A 21,357-nucleotide genomic window follows, 5' to 3' on the forward strand; every position below is an offset into this window, starting at 1 on the left:
TCAAACGCCGTTGAAATATAGAGTAGTATACTCTTTTTTTTACAGTAATAAACTCATATGATTTCATTAATCACAATTGACAAAATACCAAATGGTATAGACTCAAACGTTTCGTGATTAGCATACAATTTCGACGCTCTTGCTAAGGTATGAGCGACTGAATTTGTTTGTCTCCGAATGAAACTTATCTTTAAGTTTGGGTATTGTTGAAGTAGTAATTTACAAACGGCCATAATTTTGCCAAATTCACTATGGTTGTTAGAAGTATCCATGATGCTATCCACAACTAGTTTACAATCTAATTCTATAGACACATCAAATACTTCCATCTCACCTAGCCAATTTAGAGCTTCTCTTAAACCCATAGCTTCCGCTTCCAACACCAGCAGTGTTCCTTCCATTAGTCTAGTCTTTGCTTTGACGAATTGTCCATGATCATTCCTAAAGAACATCCCGACTCCAAGCCTGTTCAGATCAACAAAAATCGCCGCGTCGATGTTGCATTTCAGTTTCCTGCAAGGTGGAAGTTGCCATATGTTATCATTTTCTGTTATGTGTACTCCTTGTGCATCAGCGCCTGCAGGAACTTGCTGCCACTGACAGAACAGCTTCCTGGTCTGGTGGATAGATATGATTGGCTGCTTCTCTTCATCCTCCCATATCTTTTCATTACGTCGCTTCTAAAGGCACCATCTTAGTCCTCCTTTAACTAGTGTTTGTGAAGTGTGGATATTTCGCCATATAAAACTTGGGGCGTGGCCTAGACGAGCCTCCAAAAAATTGTTATGTGGAAAATATCTAGCTTTGTAAATGCGTGCAACAATAGTATCTTGGTCGGTTAATAATTTCTAACCTTATTTTCCTAACATGGCCAAATTAAAACCATAAAGGTGACCCCATACCTCCATACTCTTTCCTCATTGTCAACTTGTCCCAGCTTAGCCAATTTATTCCTCTCCTTTGGCTTCGGTTTGAACCTCCACCAAAAAGAGTTGATCATCCGTTAAATCTCCTCTCCTAGCGTCGTTGGTAATAGGAATGTGCTCATACAATATGTAGGGATAGGTTGTGCCACTGATTTAATTAAAACCTCTCTCCCCGCCTTTGGAAGATGCTTTCCGGACCAATTTTGATTTTTCATCCAAATCTGATCACAAAGATAGCCAAAGATTGCCTTTTTGTTCCTGCCATTTAAATAACAAAGATTACTAGAATCTGTTTTTTTATTCAACCCTTCATTTCATTTTGTGAATGTGACCTAATTAGCAATTAGACATTTACCAAGGAGATTTATTTTTGTCACACTACCAGTTACTCACGCGCCTTATGTCTTTTCCATTTTATCTTTCTACTACTTAAGTAGTAATAGACGCTATAAAAATGATAAATTTTTGAATAATTTCGTAGGACGCGCAAAAATGGAGTAAGATGGCAAAAGGAAATCAACATGAGCACTCAGTCACACAACCAACATGACATTTTTTTTTTTGAACTGCAAAACAAAATTAGTACTACCAGTCAAAAAAAAAAAGTACTCGATCCAACAAACATAACACATGACATGACATCAAATCCTTCCAGTAACCGCAACACAGTTTCGGTGAGTGATTAATCCAATCCAATCCAATTGTTTATCATTTCCCTTTTAGATTCTAACAAACTTACAATTAAGCTTCAAATTCAGAATTTCACCACATGATTCCATGTGAGTATTTATGTTTTTCAACATTAGTTGTAGCTAATCTCCCTTTCATTTCAATAATTCATTTGATTATCTGTCATCAACCCTTTATAGTATACTAATCTTGTTTCAAGAAATTTTGATTAAAAATTTAATCTTTTCCCCTCCTGCTATAAACCCTTCATAGTTTATGGTTAGTTTACTGATCTTGTTTCAAGAAATTTTGATAAAATTTTGATCTTTTCCCTCCCTGCTATAAACCCTTTATAGTTTACCGATCTTATTTCAAGAAATTTTGATAAAAATTTGATCTTTTCCTTCCCTGCTATAAACCCTTTTTTCACCATGTTGAATCATGGATTCAAATCAAAGCAACGGAGTAGTGTTCACAATTGTCGAATCCAAGTACTTGTCATGTCTTTTACATTGATTGTAATGCTTGTGATTCTCTTTTTAGTATCTGATAATACTCATGATAATGATAATGATAATGATGGTGTGAAAGTGAAAGTAAAACCAAGTTTAGGTTATGAATCTCATAAACAAGAGTGGAATAGTTTCGATTCTTTGGTGAAATTGCATCCAACAAGAGAGTTTAGGAATGGAACTGATTTGATATGGCAAGTACCTAAATCACCCAAAGGTGTTCTTTTTCTTGCTCATGGATGTAATGGAAAAGCCATTAACTTTTGGGATAAATCCCTTGAATGTCCTGATTGTGTTGGTTTGCCGGAAGAACGGTTGCTTGTACTTCATGGTCTTGCTCGAGGTTTTGCTGTTATTACAATTTCAAGTGCACATAGATGTTGGAATTTAGGTAAAGAAGTGTTGATTGTTAAAGATATTCTAGAATGGTGGATTGGTAAGAGGAAGCTTGAAAAACTTCCTCTTGTGGCTTTAGGTGCTTCATCTGGAGGCTATTTTGTATCGCTGCTCGCCGTTGCTAAGAAGTTTAATAGTATTGTGCTTATGATTGCTGAAGGGATGTTTGAGGATTTCGATATTAAAGAGGACTACTCTCCTACCCTTTTTGTTCACATGCCTAAAGATCTTTATAGACATCAAAAAATTGATGAATATGTCGAGGTTTTGAAAGATAAAGGGATTGATGTTGGTGTTGTTGAATGTATGGAGTTTCCGTTGTCGCCGGATACTTTAACCGACAGGATTCCTGGTATTGATCAAACTCTTTCTAGAAATTTATTTGAAATCTTTAAGGAAAAGGGCTTTATTGATCAAAAAGGATATATGAAGAAAGATGGTCGGAAAACGAAATGGCAAAATGTTCTCGAGGAGAGGAAAAATCTCTTGATTGATAAGCATTTGGTCCCTCATATTCAGGAAGAGCTAAACCTTGCATTTGCTTACCATGAGATGACTAGTGTGCATTCCGACCAAATTTTTAAATGGTTCGAGTCTCATATATGAGCTGATTAGAATTTGCAATGCTGTCTAGTGTTTAAGTTTCTCTCTGATTATAAAAAATCTATAGCCAATGGGACATGTATTCCATTGAAAGTTGAAATCACTTGTATTCAAAGAGAATGAAGACATGTCCTTTTATCCAATCTCAAGAGCTAGAATTTCTCAACTATGTAATACTGCCAGAAGTTATTATCAACGGAAAAAGGTATGTATGCCTCTGACATTTTGTGCCAAAACCATTTGCGCTTTAGCAAGTGGCCTTCTGAATGTTATCCTAGATTTTGTTAATTGAGATTTTTTTCTGCCATTTTTTTTTTCTTTTGAGATTTGAAGCAATAATACTTGGACTTAGTTGATCTCTTAAATTTGGATACACTGGTTGAGGAATTATGAGCCATTTTCTGCCATTTTGTAATATGGCTGTGAAATTATGAGCCTAATTCATTATTGATTATGCTAGGCATGCTTGACTACTTGATTAGTATTCTTATGAGAACAATAAACTTGCAATTCTTGTAATTCCATTTACTTCCACTAGAACAATGAATGAATGCTTTTTTTAGCTTCTCCTAAAAAGAGTTCAAAGGGTCTATGAATAGGTCTATGAATGTGGTTTTTTGGAGGATTGGTTTTGCCATCCAAAAAGGTTTAACGGCGCAGCTTTGTCGCCCACCTACCTTTCAACCAAACAATGATATGAGAACTTTATTCCAATTAATCCATTTAATTACATACCACTATAAAAACATCTAAACTCAGCCTTTAAGCTTCTATAACATGAAATAACGTGGCAAGAACTACTTCTATTGTCCGCTTGCTTTAAATTTTCCATCCCAATTGATCCATTGATTATTTAACATAATGAGTTCATTTTTATGAAATAAAATTCTTTACATATAGCCATTCTGCATGAACTTGGGAGTATATGTCTCTTTGTGTGTGTTAAAAGTGGGAGAAACTTTTCCGACCCCCCACATGTACTTTCGAACAAGATATTTTGTTGTGAAGTGTAATTTTGGACGACAGAAAGTACATGCTTTTTCTAGATGTATACATCCAAAGAACGGAGGGTGTGGAAAGTTCCTCCCTTAAAAGTTTAGGAGTAAGTCTTCAAATTTATTTTTCCAATTTTTTTAGGCCCACATATGGATGCCTTTATATTTCACATTTGTCATCAGAAGCATTTAAAAACATTTTGAACTTCACAATTATGTGCACATTTCAATGTTGAGTAAAATTAATGTTTCAAGTCAACTTGAATTAAGTTTTATTTCAAATGTTTTATGATCTTTTTGGTTTCAGAAATGACTACTTTTAATTTATGAGAAAAGCATTCAAATAGGTGTTTTCTTCTAGTATTTTTTATTTTTTTAATTTAATCGTTTAATTTTCAAGGTTTTTTTCTGCACATTTTATAATTTAAAAATAGCGAAATCTTTACCCACTTTTTGTTATATTCAATCCATACAACTGCACCAGTGAATATATAATGCAGCAATATAACACACTTCTTGTGATCTAAACACAATGATTGGAAAATTGCATTACTTGTGAAGGTGTAAAATTGCATTACTTGAAGTAGTAGAGGTCCCTTATATCTCAGTTAATATGTTATATTTGGAATTTTTTCTGAGTTGAAGGCATCTAAATTGTTTATATCTTGCAAAAATAAAACACAATGATTGTTAAATTGCATTACTTGTGAATTTGTGAAGACCACTACCCTCTTTTTATAGGGATGCCTACCATTGTAATTGTTCTGAACCAAAGGACAGTCTTATATACTTCCTGTTAAGGCACTTAAATTAACATTCATTGTGCATCACATGGCCCTTCAACCCTTTCATATAAGGGCACCCTTTGGCAGCATCTTGAATGGTCCATCTGTTGTCTTTCTGTACACACACACACACACACACCAACACCACCAACAATAAACAATTGCCTAGCATTTCAGTAGGAAACAAACAATTCTAAATACTAATTTAGACTCTGCACATATTTGCATGGCTTCCCCCAATCATGCATATATATAGCTTGAATGCAGTTCATGTTGCATGAACAATCAACATTTCTAGACTAGGGCTACTTTTCTGGGTTGCTCTTTATAGATAACCAATTTATTTTGAAAGATTATGTAGACTTTCATTCAATGAGAAAGTGAATTTTGCTATATTTGACTACTCATATAAGTTTTTGTTTGATGAATTATATTTTCAGCAGGGTTGAGGAAACTGTTACCGATATTTTATAACATAAAAGAAGGTTTTCTGAATGGAGATCTTGAACTATCATAGCAACAAAATATTAACTTTATTCAAAACTTAGAAACCATATATAAAGCTAATTAACATGAAGTTGTAAAAAGTTACACTGAATCCATCATAGGGTAAATTAACACATAAGTACATAATGATAACACTCTTAGCAGAAGTCTTAAATATAATATACTAATTAAACTGAACTCAATAAACTGACACATAAACGAAATTAATTATAATTAGATCATGCTCTAGGCTTAATTCTCCCCTCGTTCGCCATCCGGAAGAGATGAGCTTGTGTTGCAGCAGCCTTATTTGAGCCGAGTGATGCTACAAATCTGTCTCTGACTTGCTCAGTTGTGTAAGGGAATTTGTTGTTCACCAAGGAGTTAAGAAAGGAAGCTGCACCTTCTCTGTAAAGAGCTCCAATCCCATCAGTTCTTGTGTTGGAAAGTGCTTCTGGAATGCTGAGACTTGCACCTAATCCTGGCATATTGGACATATGGAATGCATTGCCTAAGGTTCCCCACCAGCCAAGTAATCCCCAGATGATTTGTGGGTGAGTATTCCAGTAGCTGCAGATTTGAGGAAAAAAAATCCAAAATTGTTACAGGGAATTAAAAACAAACAAACTTAAGTCTTTACATTACGGTGCATTATAGTGGAAGGAACTTACTTGCATGTACCAGTGAAGGGAGATGGTGCAGGAAGGTAAGGTGGTGTGGGGAAAGTGGGGGTAAACGGCGTGCCAGGATCGACTGGGGGGCTACTGCCTCCATAAGTTGGTGGTGAGTTGTAGTACCCTCCTGATGGTGTTGTCGGGGTTAAGGGTGTTGCTGGGGTTAAAGGGTCCGATGGTGGTGATGAGTCTTGTGGTGGTGAGTTGTAGTAACCTCCTGATGGTGTTGTCGGGGTTGAGGGTGTTGCCGGGGTTAAAGGGTCTGATGGTGGTGATGAGTCTTGCGGTGGTGAGTTGTAGTAACCTCCTGATGGTGTTGTCGGGGTAGAGGGTGTTGTTGGGGTTAAAGGGTCGGATGGTGGTGATGAGTCATGTGGTGGTGAGTTGTATCCTCCTGATGGTGTTGTTGGGGTTAAAGGGTCGGATGGTGGTGACGAGTCTTGTGGTGGTGAGTTGTAGTAACCTCCTGATGGTGTTGTCGGTGTTGAGGGTGTTGTTGGGGTTAAAGGGTCTGATGGTGGTGACGAGTCTTGTGGTGGTGAGTTGTATCCTCCTGATGGTGTTGTTGGGGTTGAGGGTGTTGTTGGGGTTAAAGGGTCTGATGGTGGTGACGAGTCTTGTGGTGGTGAGTTGTAGTAACCTCCTGATGGTGTTGTCGGGGTTGAGGGTGTTGTTGGGGTAGGGTCTGTTGGTGGTGAAGAGTCTTGTGGTGGTGAGTTGTAGTAACCTCCCGATGGTGTTGTCGGGGTTGAGGGTGTTGTTGGGGTAGGGTCTGATGGTGGTGAGTCTTGTGATGGCGGTGTACAGTCGCTAGATGGGGGTGTTGATGGAGTTGGATTATAACTTCCATCACCTGAGGGTGGTGATGGTGTTGGGTCATAACTTCCTGGAGGACTTCCACCGCTATCTGATGGCGGTGATGGGGTTGGATCATAACTTCCACCACCCGGTGGACTTGATGGGGTTGGATTATAACTTCCATCACCTGAGGGTGGTGTCGGGGTAGGATCATAACTTCCACCACCTGGAGGAGTTGATGGTGTTGGATTGTAACTTCCACCACCATCTGATGGTGGTGAACCACTATCTGATGGTGGTGAGGGGTTGGGAGTTGACGGGGTTGGAGTATAACTTCCATCACCACCTGATGGTGGTGATGATGGGGTTGGATCACAATTTGGTGGAGTTGATGGGGTCGGATCAGAGGGTGTTGATGGTGTGGGAGTTGATGGAGTCGGAGTGTAACTTCCACCACCTGACGGTGGTGACGGGGTTGGAGTGTAACTTCCACCGCCTGAGGGTGGTGATGATGGTGTTCCATGACCATGACCACCATGACCATGGTGACCATGATGACCATGAGAGGGTGAGCTGCCACTAGAGGGCGGGGTGCCGCCGCTGCCACTAGAGGGTGGGGTGCCGCCGCTACCACAACCTCCTCCAGAGTGATGAGATGGTGGACTATGTGAGCCTTCAACAATTCAAAAACAATGTATTACACAACATGCAAAAACAAAACAAAGTATAATAATATAAAAAAAATTCAAAATAGCTTGTTTATTATGAGATGTTGATTTTAATCCTTAACTTATGAAAAATAAATGACCTACTACTAAGTAACTTTCATCAACAACCTCAAAATCATACCAACAATAAATATATCCATAAATAAAAAAAGTATAATATAGTTAGCAAAGTTAGAGACTTACATAGTTCTGTAGATAAATCTGATGGAGAACTTCCTTGATAGTTTTTATGATCCTTAATAGTGTTGGCTATTACAGGAACAATAACAAGGTTTTGAGAAACCACTGCAACCAACATTATGAACATAGTAAGAGAAGCATTGTTGGTTCTTTTCTTCTCCATTTTCACTAGCTACTACTTAGAACACTCTTGGAAAGAAAAGGAGAGAAAATGTGGTTTTTACAAATGCATTGGAAAGGTGCTTATAAAATGGTTCAGTGAGTGAAGTAAATATAAGCAGGTGGAAGAGTGTGTGGGTTAGTTGATATTTTGCAGGGTGCATTTACTCCTATTTACATTTACTTTCTGCAATAATGTATCAGTTATATGAAATTGTTTAAAAAAACAGTAGACATGAAATTGTGTTGATTATGTGTCAGTAACTTTCTCTAAAATCAAACCTTGTTTTTTGTTGAGATCTTATAAGCATTATTATTTGAGTACTTGTTCCATTTGTAAGATGTATAGTACTGTATTATTATGATTGTTAATTAATTATAGCTATGGTTACTCTTAATTAAGGAGTTTTCATTAATTCTGGAGTTACTATACTATATAGTATGCATTAGTTTCTCCTCCAATAAAATGTTGGATCCCACGTGAAGAAAAATTCAAGTACTTGACTGTGAAATTAATCTACTGTACCCCAACATTTATGGGGAGTGATGGTGACATACTCCATGCAAGATCTCTCCAATTTATCTTATAAAATACTCTTGTTATTAATCAATCAATCTATGATATGTAATGTAATATATTAGGCTCAATTGAATAATGAGTTCCACCAAAGAATGAATTATTTGTGAGAATTTGAGTTTGATTTATGAGTGGAGCAATTCTCAATTCTTGGCTAAATTTTACATACATCTCAACCGAATTTTAGATTACCATTGCTCATTCTTCTGGAAGCCAGATAGTTAACACAATATATACACTTCTTATTCATAAATAGCTATGAAGCGCAGACACTCCTCAGATTAGACGTGTCATGGTGTCAAACACGGGTCGGTGTCGAACACCGACACGACACCAACACTTATAATTATATTGAATTGTGTCATTCTCTCAAATTATTATCGGTGTCGACGTGTCAGTATTCATGTTGTATCAAGTGTCTTTGTCCGTGCTTCATAAATAAATAGTCATATGAAAGCTTGTATAGTATAATATGAAACGGCCTTTGAGTTTGGTAAAATGCAAGAGTTATTTAAGTATATTCCATGTTATATTAATTAATATGAAAGCTTTGTTTTTATTTATCTTATTCTCATGTTGTTGCCCTTAAGTATATTCCAATGTTGATTATTAAATGTAGCATTGCTAGTAGGACACGCATATAGTACTGTTATTTATATTGATGTCTATGTTGTTTATTTTCCAATTGATCTTCATTGTTTGAATTTGAATCAATAAAGCATAGAGGAAATAAAAACAAAAAACATAACTCACAAACAATGGTTAGATATATAACTTAAATTGAGCTTATAGAACTTGGTTAGTTAGAGATTTGATACTCCTTCCGGCCTTATTTATAAGTAAAAGTCAACAAAATATTTTGGGTTCAAATATAAGCAAACGTTACCACAATCAACTTCATTTAATGTTATTCTTCCAAAAGTACTCTTTGTTCTACTTTTTAACATGACTGTAGAGTCTCGATGTATATTTAATATATTGTAAGGTCATTTTAGGAATTTTAATAGAAATATCACATAAAATTAAGATAAAAAAGGTACTCCTTAATAAGTGTGCAAAAAAAAAAAATTTGCTTACAAAAGAGGTCGGAGTAGTATAATTTTGCTACATTTTTGGGCAATAGATGATGTGTTGAAAATGGGGAAGAAAATGTACTAAAGTCTCATTGATTAGAGAGATGACCTTTGGATGTGTGAAAACAAAGCCCCACACCTTTGAATGCAAGGAGATGTATCGAGAAATTTGTTACTGTAACAACAGTATATTTTATCTTTTTTTTTTTTAAATAGGTATTTTTTCTACGTAATTGTAGATACTAATCCCTCGGACCTTGTGAGATTTAGATGGATGACAAAACTTTTAGACAGAGTTTATCATTTATTTGAGTCTCACAAGACTGAAGATAAACATCTAATAATTTTAGACTCTTCCTAGATATTTATCTCTTAGATATAAACATCTATTAATTTTTTCACTCTTTATTAAAATTAAAAAAGTTTGTAGTGTAATTAATATGTTAATTTTCTTTTGTTGATGAAGTATCAAACACAGTTGAAGACATTCAACAACTTAATAATATCAACATTGTTAGTTTAGTTAGAATTTATGACGTTAATGTGTCTATTTTTTTTTTTTTTAAAACTTGGTATCCGGTCTTAGGACCGACTAATCCAAGGGGACCAATCCCACCGCCCACTTGCAGGGGCCCCATTTAAAGCCAGAGTTTTTTTTTTTGCTCTGTATGGACTTAACCCACCAAAATTGGCACCAGTGGGAATCGAACCTGAGACCTTGAGAGGAGCATACTCCAAGGGCCCAAGCCAACACCACTCGACCAACCCAAGTGAGTTTTAATGCGTCTATTTTATAGGTAGATGTACTTAAAATACACTTTATAATATATGTACATATAATTAATCTTGATTTTTTATATTTCAAAATACTTAGCGACATCAATTAGGGTTTATTTTGTAACAAGAATAAGTATTAGGATATTAATTATTTTTAGATATTAGTTTATTTTATGTCAATTTATTCTTTTAGTTACGAGGGTTGTATTTAAAGACAATTAGTCTCATTTGGAGAATCAATCAATATTCAACAATTATCTTTTTCTCTAGAAAACTCTTTCATTCAATATTATGCTTTGCATAATTTGTCTTTGGTACCAGATTATATTATAAATCATTGGAATCCCTATTTTTAGAACTTGATTCTACCGGTTTGTCCATAGAATCTAATTTACCCGTTACAATTGGTATCACGAGCCTTGAATTCGGCACATATGGGTTCAAAACATAATTTAGTAAAAATTTTTAGTGCTCTCGAAGTGGAAGAGAAGATGGAATTGGGTTTATGTTTTGTATGTGATGAACCTCTTACTGTTGATCATGCATTGAAGCATAAAAACATCCTATTCAAAGTGATAGAGATGGACGAGGAAGTTGATACAAAATTTTCTCAGAAACCATCAACCCCAAATAGCAATATGTTGTCTACCCCTATATGGATCCTCGACTGTTGAAATATTTGCAGGTTAGTATAGTAAGACATTTAATTTTTTGTGATAATTGTTCTTCTTTTTGTATTGCCCTGAATTTTTTCATACCATCGTAAAATATCTTCTAACAGTGTGTATCTTATTGAAAAATATTTTTTGCCTGTGTATTTTGTTTGCTTGAGCAACATAAATGAGAGAAAAATAATCAACTTTTTTTTTTTTTTACTAGATCGAGTTGAGTTGGATCACACAAATGGTTGTTGAATCAAAACGTTAAATCTGTTTTATTTTCTTTTTAGAAGAGAGTCATACAGCGAAAATTCTTTCAATATCATGTTGATAACTGTTTCTTTTTATATACCGATTTAAAGGTAATTACTTGTTCTAAGTCTTAGAATTTAGAGTTGAGTTATAAAGTGAGAATTTTATAAAAAAATATATTCAAGTAACACCTTAATGTGAGACTTTTTAACATAAGTAAACAATATTTTATATATGATAATTTAAGGTTTAACTATACATTTGGTCTCTTACGTTTATTTTAGATTTCAATTTGGTCTCTTACATGTAAAAAATATTAATTTGGTCCCTTACATTTATTTTAGGTTTCAAGTTAGTCCTTTCCGTCAATTTTGTCACATGTGGCAGCCAATTTGCATATGTGGACTGACACGTGGCACTTGAACACGCTGACACGTGTATTGTTCAAACGGTGTTAGTGACAAAACTAACGGAAATGACTAACTTGAAACCTAAAATAAACGTAAAGGACCAAATTAATACTTTTTAAACGTAAGAGACCAAATTAAAACAAAAAATAAACGTAAGGTACCAACACAACAAGCAACTGCAACGAATTTGTTTCCCTTCACTTTCATATTCAAGCTTTTCTTTAGCACAAAACCGTGTGTTGTACAAGTGTACGTGTTAGTGTGTTACTTCGTACTCGTGACATTTACATAGAGTGGGTGAGCTTTCACAAAAATGTGGGGAGCATAATCAATATTGATAGTGATTTATATTTACTCTAAAACTTGCATTTTTGTGATTAATCAAGCATCGGTTTGGTCCTAATTATTATATGAACATTTTTATCTGCATTTTGTATAGTCTAGTCTCACTTTTTTGAGTAATAATTTAGGACATGGTATATCCTCCCATTTAATGTCCTACAATAGAGGTATAGATCCAAAGTTATTACTCCATTTATCCTACAATTGATGGTGTAATGGGTAAATAAATTGTTTTAAAATAAGTATTTTTTTTTTTTGTTATTTTGACTGACAGATTAAAATAAGTATTAATTACTTCCAATTTTCAGTATATAATAGTAATTATTCGCTCGGTTCTAAAAGAATTGTCGTAGTTGACATACCATTTTACACAAATTAAGAAAATGTGATAAATGAAAATAAAAATGGAATGATGATTTTACCTAATTGCATATACTTCATTTTAGTATATTTGCATTTCCTACCAACTGAAAATTGTAAATGAGAATTAACGATATGGAGTACATGCTAGCAGCAATGCTACTATTAAAGATGCCATGCATTACTCACACTTATGCCCACATGGAATGTCTTGCTGGTTAGCACTTACCATAATATAAGGGGAATGGGTTAGAAACCATATTAATTTAGAATTCAGCCGCAAAATAAGTAAAATCCGATTAATAATTATTTTTAGGCTTAATTAATAAAATGGTCCCTTAAAGACATTTTTGGTTTTAGATTGGTCCCTTAAAGAAAAAAAGGTCCAAATAGGTCCCTTAAAGAAAAAAAAGTCCGAATAGGTCCCTTAAAGACATCTACGTTAATCAGTATGGTCCCTAAAAAGAGGTCTAAATAGGACCAAACTGATTAACAGATATGTCTTTAAGGGACCTATTCGGACCTTTTTTTCTTTAAGGGACCTATTTAGACATTTTTTTCTTTAAGGGACCAATATGAAACCAAAAATCTCTTTAAGGGACCATTTTATTAATTAAGCCTTATTTTTACTAGAAATCTAATTCGGGTTCTTCTGAACGATTCTTACTAAGGATAGCTTATTAACCACTTGAGTTCAATATCTTAGTTAAAATTCTACTCACGTTATTAACATATTCTCTAATACTGTTTTCTTAAAAAAAAAAATATATATATTTCTTTCGTCAAATAGTTTTGTGGCTAAAGATTCCATTTTTAAGGTAAATTAGTGGAGTGTTTAAAATTCGAATCACAACTTCTATATATATAACACGGTGTTTCTACCAACTGAATTAAGCTCACTATAACTAATATATTTCTTTCTATTGACTGAAATATGTGTAGACTAGACTTCATGTGGAACTGATTTTTAAAATGGTAGGACTTGTTGAATTTCATTCATTATGAATGTTATGGATTTGGATTTCCATCATTCACATATCTCTATATTTTTCCAATATGTATTTTTTAAAAAACTAAAATAAATCAAAGGCCAGGTAATAAAGAAAACTCAATCCAATGGCTCATACATGGTGTGTAGTTACAGTGACTACACCAAATGTTATTAGAACTGTACTGTGCACTCCTCATTTTTATATTGGTTCAGAGTTTCTACTGACCAACTCATTTTGTCATACACTTTTGCAGGGTACCTTACAACTGTTAATTTTAGTGAAATCACATGAAAAACAATCAGATGCAATATTTTTATCCAAAAAAAATGTATAAATTTTGATGTATTTACATCAATTATTTTAGATGGGAAGAAGTATTTTCTTCTTTTCTCTTTTACAGTATATAGTACTTTTTATTGTTTTAATATCTACATAAATTTGAAATATCAACAATATATGTTTTGGACATTCGCTGAACACTTTTTTTCAAATGGCACTTGTTTATCTTCATATATATATATCTTCTCGTCATATTATCAATATATCACATTTATCACATCATTCTCTAGATTTGTATGGAAAAAATGAAATAGAAAAGCTCATTTGACCCATTATGTCTTGTCTGAAAAGAATATCGAGTTTGGATTAACAACATCCCTTATCTAATTGTTCACAGAAAAACATTTTCTCAAGTGAAAAGTTTCTCCCGTTAAATTTATGCAAGTAGTAGTTGACTTCAGGTATATATCAACGTAACTATATTATTAATTACGAAAAAAATCACTGATTCACATTTGTTTCTTTTGCTAACAATGTATCCTAACCTTTCTGGATCAAAGAAGATTGTTTTCTGAATGAGTTTTGGGTGTTGGTGATGGAGAAATTGAAGATGACAACGACGATGATTTAGAACTTGACATTCCATCAGATTTATTGATTCCAAATTCAGGTGATCCTCTTGCTTCTACCATTGAAAGCACATATCCCCAACTTTTACAAAACATGAACGATATAACATGTTTCCAAAATAAATAAAGCTATATTAGCTCCTAAAAATTCAATAGTCGACACAATAAATGATTATATGTTGGATTTAATTCCTGTTGAAGAAAAAACATATTTGAGTTATGATACTCCACTCGCACAGAATGTAGATGGTCAAACAGTGAATGATGGTCATACTCCCGAATTTTTTAACACGATTTCTACTCGGGACTCCCAAATCATAAGCTGGGATTTAAAGTTGGAATTCCTGTTATGCTATTAAGGAATTTGAATAAAAAATTTTGATTATGCAATGTAACAAGACTTATTATTACAAGATTGGAAAAACGTGCTCTTGAAGGAAAAATTATTTCATGAAGTAATATTGGTGATCAAGTTTTCATACCTAGATTTTCTCTGTCACCATCTGACGTAAGAATTCCTTTTAAATTTCAACGGAGACAAATTCCTTTAATGATTTCTTTTGCGATGACTATTAATAAGAGCCAGAGACAATCTTTAAAGCATATTGGGATATATCTTTCGTCGCCAGTGTTTTCACATCGGCTGTATGTTGCGATTTCCAGAGTTACTTCTAGAAAAGGATTAAAAATATTAATCATCGACGATGATGGCGAACATACAACTAAGACTTCGAATGTGGTCTATAAGAAAGTCTTCCGTAATATACCGTCCTTTGTATGAATATTTATCCAAAATTATTATTGAACTATCGTTTAATGCTACTCAAAAATTTTCATATACCTTATATTATTGCAATTATCATATCGTAATTTATAATTACATATCTTACGGCTAATTAAACATACGAACCGTACGGGTCAAAGGTCTAGTATTATTAAAAAATATTGAATGGGCAAGATAGCCACCGGACTCCCTCCCGTTAAATCCTCACATGAGAGGATCTGAATTGGACCAATAATCAATAATATCTCTCTATTTTTATAAAATAAACTATTTCTTTCTTTGTCAATGTGTATGTATGGATGTTCAAAAAATATTTTCTTTAAATATATAATGATTGTAAATGAATTATAACTTATAAGTCAATCTTTTAAAACTAAGGCTTAGATTATTAGTATAGCCTCAAAGATAAGAGCAAATACTAATCTTATAGTTAATTTATTTACACATAAATATTTGTTGCAAAACAACAACTCCACCCATCCACAATTTATTTTATTTTTTTTTGGAATAATCCATCCACAACTTACTTTAAATTTCATATACATGATAATAATGAGATAATAATGAATTTTGCAGCTGTAAGACTTAACTCAACTGATAAATCTTCATTCGCATTCGAATCCAAAACTTTACAATTATATTGCGTGTAGATCTCCAGTAATAATTGTCATTTCGTCTATGGACCGCAAAATTAAAATAATGAACCTTGCATGCTAAACATTCTCCAACTAGAAATGAATCCACAAAATACAGCTTGCTATAACATGACAATAGTACCATTCTTTGTAAACAAACAACTTGTTCAAATTGATTATATTCTAGGCGGTTTCAAAAAACATTATCTCAAACATGTTCACATTAGTGTTCAGCCAACCCTTCTATACCAATATTTACTCATATTGCTGCAATTATGAGCAAAATCATCATGGCTGTATAATGTAACATGATCCAATGTCACACACAATAATTATACTTCACCAGATTTTTAGGGATTTTTTGGTGACTACAACACCTTCCAACGTTGACCATTAAGAAATTCACTATATTTTGATGATTACGTGTCATTCTTTTTAAACAATGAATCTATAATCCAACTTAGTATTCTTTTCAGTTCACAACCTCTTATGATATAGTTTTAATTTTAATGAAAACATGTTTTCTTTGGTAACTTTGTGACGCAGTTATTAATCTCGACCAAACGATCTAACTTAATGATCTAGAGCGTTAAAAATATATTTAATAACTATATAATTTTAAAAGTCTGATTTTAAATTAACGATCAAGATTGATTGGTGCGCCAAACCATGTGGTATTATGATATGAATCCATTTTTAATTATATTTTTTTAATGTAAATTTGACTAAACCATAGGCCTTTAAATAAAATAATTTATTAGCTCAAAATTGACTCTAAGAATGATGATTAACATTAGTATTATAATAATATATTTAAGGTCAGTTGACATGATTCATTTTCATCCAAAGGGTCCTATAAATATGTGAACCAACATTTAACAACCTTAAAACAAATCTTATCTTATATAAACAAAATACAAAAAAGTTTCAAAATTTTCTAAACCCTTTATCCTAAAAACTTCACCAATGATTATAAACATAATCTATTTTCTATCATGTGCTCTGTTTCCCCTGTTTGTTCTGTTCTCATTCAATTTCTTGAGGCATAAGCAACAAAGTAACAAACACAAAACAAAGCTTCCACCAGGTGATATGGGGTTTCCATTCATAGGAGAGACAATGGAATTCTTCAATGCTCAAAGGAGAAACAAATTGTATGAAGAATTTGTTCATCCTCGAATCACGAAACACGGAAAAATCTTCAAAACAAGGATCATAGGTTCACCAACTGTGATTGTAAATGGAGCTGAAGCAAATAAATTTCTTCTATCCAATGAATTCAAGTTGGTAAAAAGTTCTTGGCCTTCTTCCTCAGTTCATCTCATGGGAAAAGACTCTATCATGGAGAAAGATGGCGAAAGACACCGTTTTCTTCGCGGTGTTATCGGCACTAGTCTTGGCTATGCAGGACTTGAAACATTAGTTCCAAAACTATGCAACTTTGTAAAATTATATTTATCTCAAAACTGGCATGGCCAAGAAGAGATTAGTCTCTATCGTTCGACGAAAGTTCTTACATTTAGCATAGTTTTCGAGTGCTTGTTAGGTATCAAAGTTGAACCAGGTATGATAGATACATTTGAAAGAGTTTTGGAAGGAGTTTTCTCTCCAGCAATTAAGTTTCCAGGTTCTAAATTTTCGAGAGCAATGAAAGCTAGAAAGGAGATTGAAAAGATGATAGTGAAAGTGGTGAGAGAGAAGAGAAAAGAAATTGAAGAAGGAAGGGTGAAAAGAGAGGAAGATACAATGCTAATGTCTAAATTGGTATATGGCATGATCCAAGAAGAGATTACTGAAAAAGAGATTATAGATAATGTGGTTTTGCTAGTTTTTGCAGCTCATGATACTACTTCTTTTGCTGTTGCTATGACATTCAAGATGCTTGCTCAACATCCTGATTGCTATGGTAAAGTTCTACAAGGTAATATCATAATGAATTTAATTGATATGCACCGACAGTGTAAATATTTTTTACACTGTCGATCAATCGTAATTGTTGGATCACTAAAAACATTTGACAATAATACGAATAATGATTTATGTTTAGTTGACAATGTAAAATGTTTTACGCTTGACTGTGTATCAAAATTAACCTTTATCGTAATTATTGATTTATCTTTCATGCGGTTTAAAATCATCATATTTAAATTAGTCAAAGGAAAATGCTAAATGTGCTTAATTTTATGCAGAACATATTAATATAATGAGAAACAAAGGAAGGGGTGAGAGTCTCAATGTAGAGGATATAAAGAAGATGAAGTATACATGGCAAGTTGCTAGAGAAAGCATGAGATTGTTCCCTCCAATATTTGGTTCTTTCAGGAAGGCAATTACTGATATTGAATATGAAGGGTTCACAATACCTAAAGGATGGAAGGTGGATTTTTAGTTTCTACCTTTCTTGTTGCACAAGTTAAATTAAGAGTAATGGTATTTCAACATTAAAAAAAATTGACACATTATATTTTTTGACTAAAAAAAAATTAACACCGCATAAATACAGTTAGTATAAATGTGTATAAAACGTAGGGAGTTAAAAAAAATAAAACCATATATGTATACAACGTCAATGTCATGTGTCAACTTTTGTGTGGACAAAACATTTCCATTTTAAAAATAAATTTAAACCGTATTATAATACCGTGTTTGACAAAAATTTGGGTTTTGTGACTATTTTCAGGTGCTATGGACAACATATGGGACACATTACAATGAAAAATATTTTAAGGATCCTTTAACTTTCAATCCAAGTAGATTTGAGGAAGGAATGCCACAATATGCATTTGTTCCCTTTGGAGGAGGGCCAAGATTGTGTGCAGGGTACCAATTAGCTAAGCTAAATATCCTAATCCTTGTGCATTATGTTGTCACACAATATGATTGGTCCTTACTCCATCTTGATGAAACAGTAACAATGGATCCTCTACCATTTCCTTCTCTTGGAATGCCTATTAGAATTTCACCTAAGCATATATGATTAAGACAAATTTGTTTTACTACATAAATAATAATTGTACTCTTTGAGCACATTGCCATTGAGAAACATATTTAATCTTGATTATTTGTTTTATAAACCCAACCACATGTTACTTTAATATATTTAATATTAAACTAAATTAAGCACATGCACATGAGCAGTATCCATTAATTTGAGATGACGTTTTGTAGTATAATGAAACTAATTTTTGTTGGGAAAAAAAAGTTCTTCCAAAACATAATATTTGGGGAAAAAATAATATAGTGGGAATAATACCCATTGAGTCACAAAAATGTAAGTTGCAGGAGTTGAAATTTTAACCGGGACATCTCACTTATTTACCTATTAAAATTGTCTCATAAATATAACGCAATTGATAACTATCGGACATTATTAGAAAGAACGTTCTAATTCCCAAATTTTTCTCCTTCCCACTCCATGCATGTGAATTTAACCACTAAATTGTTTGAAAGAAAAAAAGAGAAAGAATTGTCTTAAATAAAAAAATTATGGTGAACAGTAAATAACCAAAAAAATTGCTGAAGAGTTTGGGAAGTATCAAACGTAACAATTAAAAAAAATCAAAATTATTAAAAAAATATTGACTTCACATCTCTATTTAAAATTCTAAAATATTCGTCTGTTCATTTTTTTGTAAGAAGCCAAATAGTATATTAATAAACAAGAAATTCCGATTAAACACTAGACAATAGGTCTAATTAGTTAGAAACACAATCAAACCATCAAAAAATACTAATGTTCAAACAAGTCAAGGGATTGGACCACCAAAGATTCAAATCATACCTAAACTTCTTTCTCTTTAGCCATCAACCGTAATCGAACAAAGATCTTAAAAAAGTTGCAACACTTAACCACTTAAAAATCTCACATCAAAGATTACCAAAAATATCGTTTAAAAAAATAATTCTAAAATTTATTCATATGTAATTATCTTTTTTTTATTTTTTTATTTTATAAGCAATAACATCTTATATTTATTTATGAAAAACTTAAAAGTTGAATATAACTTATCTAAAATTACTTTTATAATAAATAAATTGTTCCAAATCCTTTATGAAAGTACTAATTTATATCCCTATAATAAGTCAAATAATTAAATTCTAAATAGTAATAAATGTATTAGTCCTGTCATTTTCGTTTCCTGCAGTACGTGTTGTTGTACACATGGGGTCCGAGGAGGAAAAGAATTGAGTTGGCTCTATATAGTGCACAGCTTAATTTCTGATATGGTTTTTCTGACTATATAATATTAATTGAATATAATGCAGTACTTGAAGAAAATGGCAGAGTATTAAATCTTATGTCTTGCATTAAAAAAAAATTGTGTCGGTTGCAGAGGAAGTTAAGATGGTCTGATGTGCCAGCAACTGGCAGCTAGGCAGCGTCAGTGCACAATAACTACCTATTTGTGTATTTGGATTTCGATTTTGGGTGCAGTCAATATCTATGATTATATATACAATTAGTGAAATTAGAGTTGTTGGATTGAGATTGAAAGGTTAATTAAATTCATATGAGTTGGTCTGGTCGTGAAGGCTTGGTTTTAGTTTTTAATGTTTTCGGTGTTATTTTCTTTTTAAATAAACGCTCACGTAAGTAGATGGTGAAATTTACGTCCTCGAATTAGTCAAACCGTAACTGTAAGCAAGATATTGAGTCTTAATTTTAGTTTTTTGAAAGATTTAAATTTCAGGCTAATGAATTTTAGTAGAAGAAATTAAAAGTTGAACGATTTAGGATAACTCTAAGCTATTACTGAGTGCAATTAAAATGCACGTAGAGCGAGTGTACTCCATCTAGGGATGGAAATGAGTCGAGTCGAATCTGTTTGAGTTCTATTCGATTTGATAAGAATTGGTACGGCTCGAAACTCGATTCATATTTGACTCGAACTCAATTTTATCTCGAGTTTGGCATGTTTAAAATTCACGAACAGCTTGGTTCGGCTTGCTAGGTTAACATGAATTTTTTTTCTAGCTCGAATTCGATTTCGTATGAGTTCACGAACAACTTGATTCTGCTCATTAGCTCAAGCTACATGACTCAAAAGTGAAAAATAAAATAAAATTTTATTAGATCCAACTAGAGTCATTATCTAGATCAAACAGAAGTTTGCAAATTTTATATTTGCACAAAAGATACAGAATCAGTTATAACAATAATAACCGAATTGAGATATCCATTGAGATATCCATTAAAAAATTGTTCTTGTGTTTTTCCATAGTACTAGTATTAATAATATCATTACAAATGCAATTGATATTGTTTGCAGCAATAGAATCGAATGCAAAACAACATGAGTGACTTGGATGTGAGTTACTGTCGATAAAATATGGTAGACACTCTGCCACCATAGAATTTATAATTGATATACAATCACTTGTTGTTGCTTCAGTACTCGATATATTTGAGAATTGAATCGAAGCAGCATTATTACTTTTGAAGAAGATCACTGCAAGAACAAGGAAAGCCGCTAAAATATTTTACATGTAGCTTTTTCAAGTATGACTATGCATGGGTCAATTTTTTTTTTTTCACCGCCGGTTTAATTAAATCAGGATCAGTTCTGACATCAGGTGGTTCCAACCCCCTCTCGATCGCAGTTGTGGAAATCAAACCGTAGTCCTCTCTATCAAGTTCAACGTCAATCACCACTGAACTAACTAACATTGGTTGGGT

At 33.1% G+C, this 21,357-nt stretch overlaps 3 protein-coding genes across 3 annotated transcripts; 2 read left to right on the forward strand and 1 right to left on the reverse strand.

The window, feature by feature from the left end:
* The first annotated feature begins 1,469 nt into the window (after window positions 1–1,469).
* On the forward strand, window positions 1,470–3,668 carry LOC123882248. The gene has a single exon (XM_045931067.1). It carries the CDS (start codon window positions 2,027–2,029, stop codon window positions 3,107–3,109), a length of 1,083 nt encoding a protein of 360 aa, XP_045787023.1. The 5' UTR covers window positions 1,470–2,026; the 3' UTR covers window positions 3,110–3,668.
* A 1,732-nt stretch (window positions 3,669–5,400) lies between these two features.
* Window positions 5,401–8,244, reverse strand: LOC123882247 (vegetative cell wall protein gp1-like). The gene is made up of 3 exons (XM_045931066.1): window positions 7,756–8,244; window positions 6,044–7,517; window positions 5,401–5,942 (listed from the first exon to the last, which is right to left on the reverse strand). Exons 1-3 carry the CDS (start codon window positions 7,913–7,915, stop codon window positions 5,612–5,614), a joined length of 1,965 nt encoding a protein of 654 aa, XP_045787022.1. The 5' UTR covers window positions 7,916–8,244; the 3' UTR covers window positions 5,401–5,611.
* An 8,353-nt stretch (window positions 8,245–16,597) lies between these two features.
* On the forward strand, window positions 16,598–18,659 carry LOC123882249 (taxadiene 5-alpha hydroxylase). Its single transcript, XM_045931068.1, has 3 exons — window positions 16,598–17,601; window positions 17,870–18,057; window positions 18,361–18,659. The coding sequence occupies exons 1-3, from the start codon at window positions 16,647–16,649 to the stop codon at window positions 18,655–18,657; spliced, it is 1,440 nt and encodes a 479-aa protein (XP_045787024.1). The 5' UTR covers window positions 16,598–16,646; the 3' UTR covers window positions 18,658–18,659.
* The last annotated feature ends 2,698 nt before the right edge of the window (window positions 18,660–21,357 follow it).

Source organism: Trifolium pratense, linkage group LG4, assembly GCF_020283565.1.
Source record: "Trifolium pratense cultivar HEN17-A07 linkage group LG4, ARS_RC_1.1, whole genome shotgun sequence".
In the NCBI taxonomy this organism is placed as follows: domain Eukaryota; kingdom Viridiplantae; phylum Streptophyta; class Magnoliopsida; order Fabales; family Fabaceae; genus Trifolium; species Trifolium pratense.

Bases quoted from the DNA above. Each gene is read 5' to 3' on its own strand.
- LOC123882248 (XM_045931067.1), top strand. From the start codon at position 2,027: ATGTTGAATCATGGATTCAAATCAAAGCAACGGAGTAGTGTTCACAAT.
- LOC123882247 (XM_045931066.1), bottom strand. From the start codon at position 7,915: ATGGAGAAGAAAAGAACCAACAATGCTTCTCTTACTATGTTCATAATG. The intron at 7,518-7,755 runs GTAAGTCTCTAA...GAATTGTTGAAG, and splicing joins AGATTTATCTACAGAACTAT to GCTCACATAGTCCACCATCT. The intron at 5,943-6,043 runs GTAAGTTCCTTC...TCAAATCTGCAG, and splicing joins CCCTTCACTGGTACATGCAA to CTACTGGAATACTCACCCAC.
- LOC123882249 (XM_045931068.1), top strand. From the start codon at position 16,647: ATGATTATAAACATAATCTATTTTCTATCATGTGCTCTGTTTCCCCTG. The intron at 17,602-17,869 runs GTAATATCATAA...AATTTTATGCAG, and splicing joins CTATGGTAAAGTTCTACAAG to AACATATTAATATAATGAGA. The intron at 18,058-18,360 runs GTGGATTTTTAG...GACTATTTTCAG, and splicing joins CAATACCTAAAGGATGGAAG to GTGCTATGGACAACATATGG.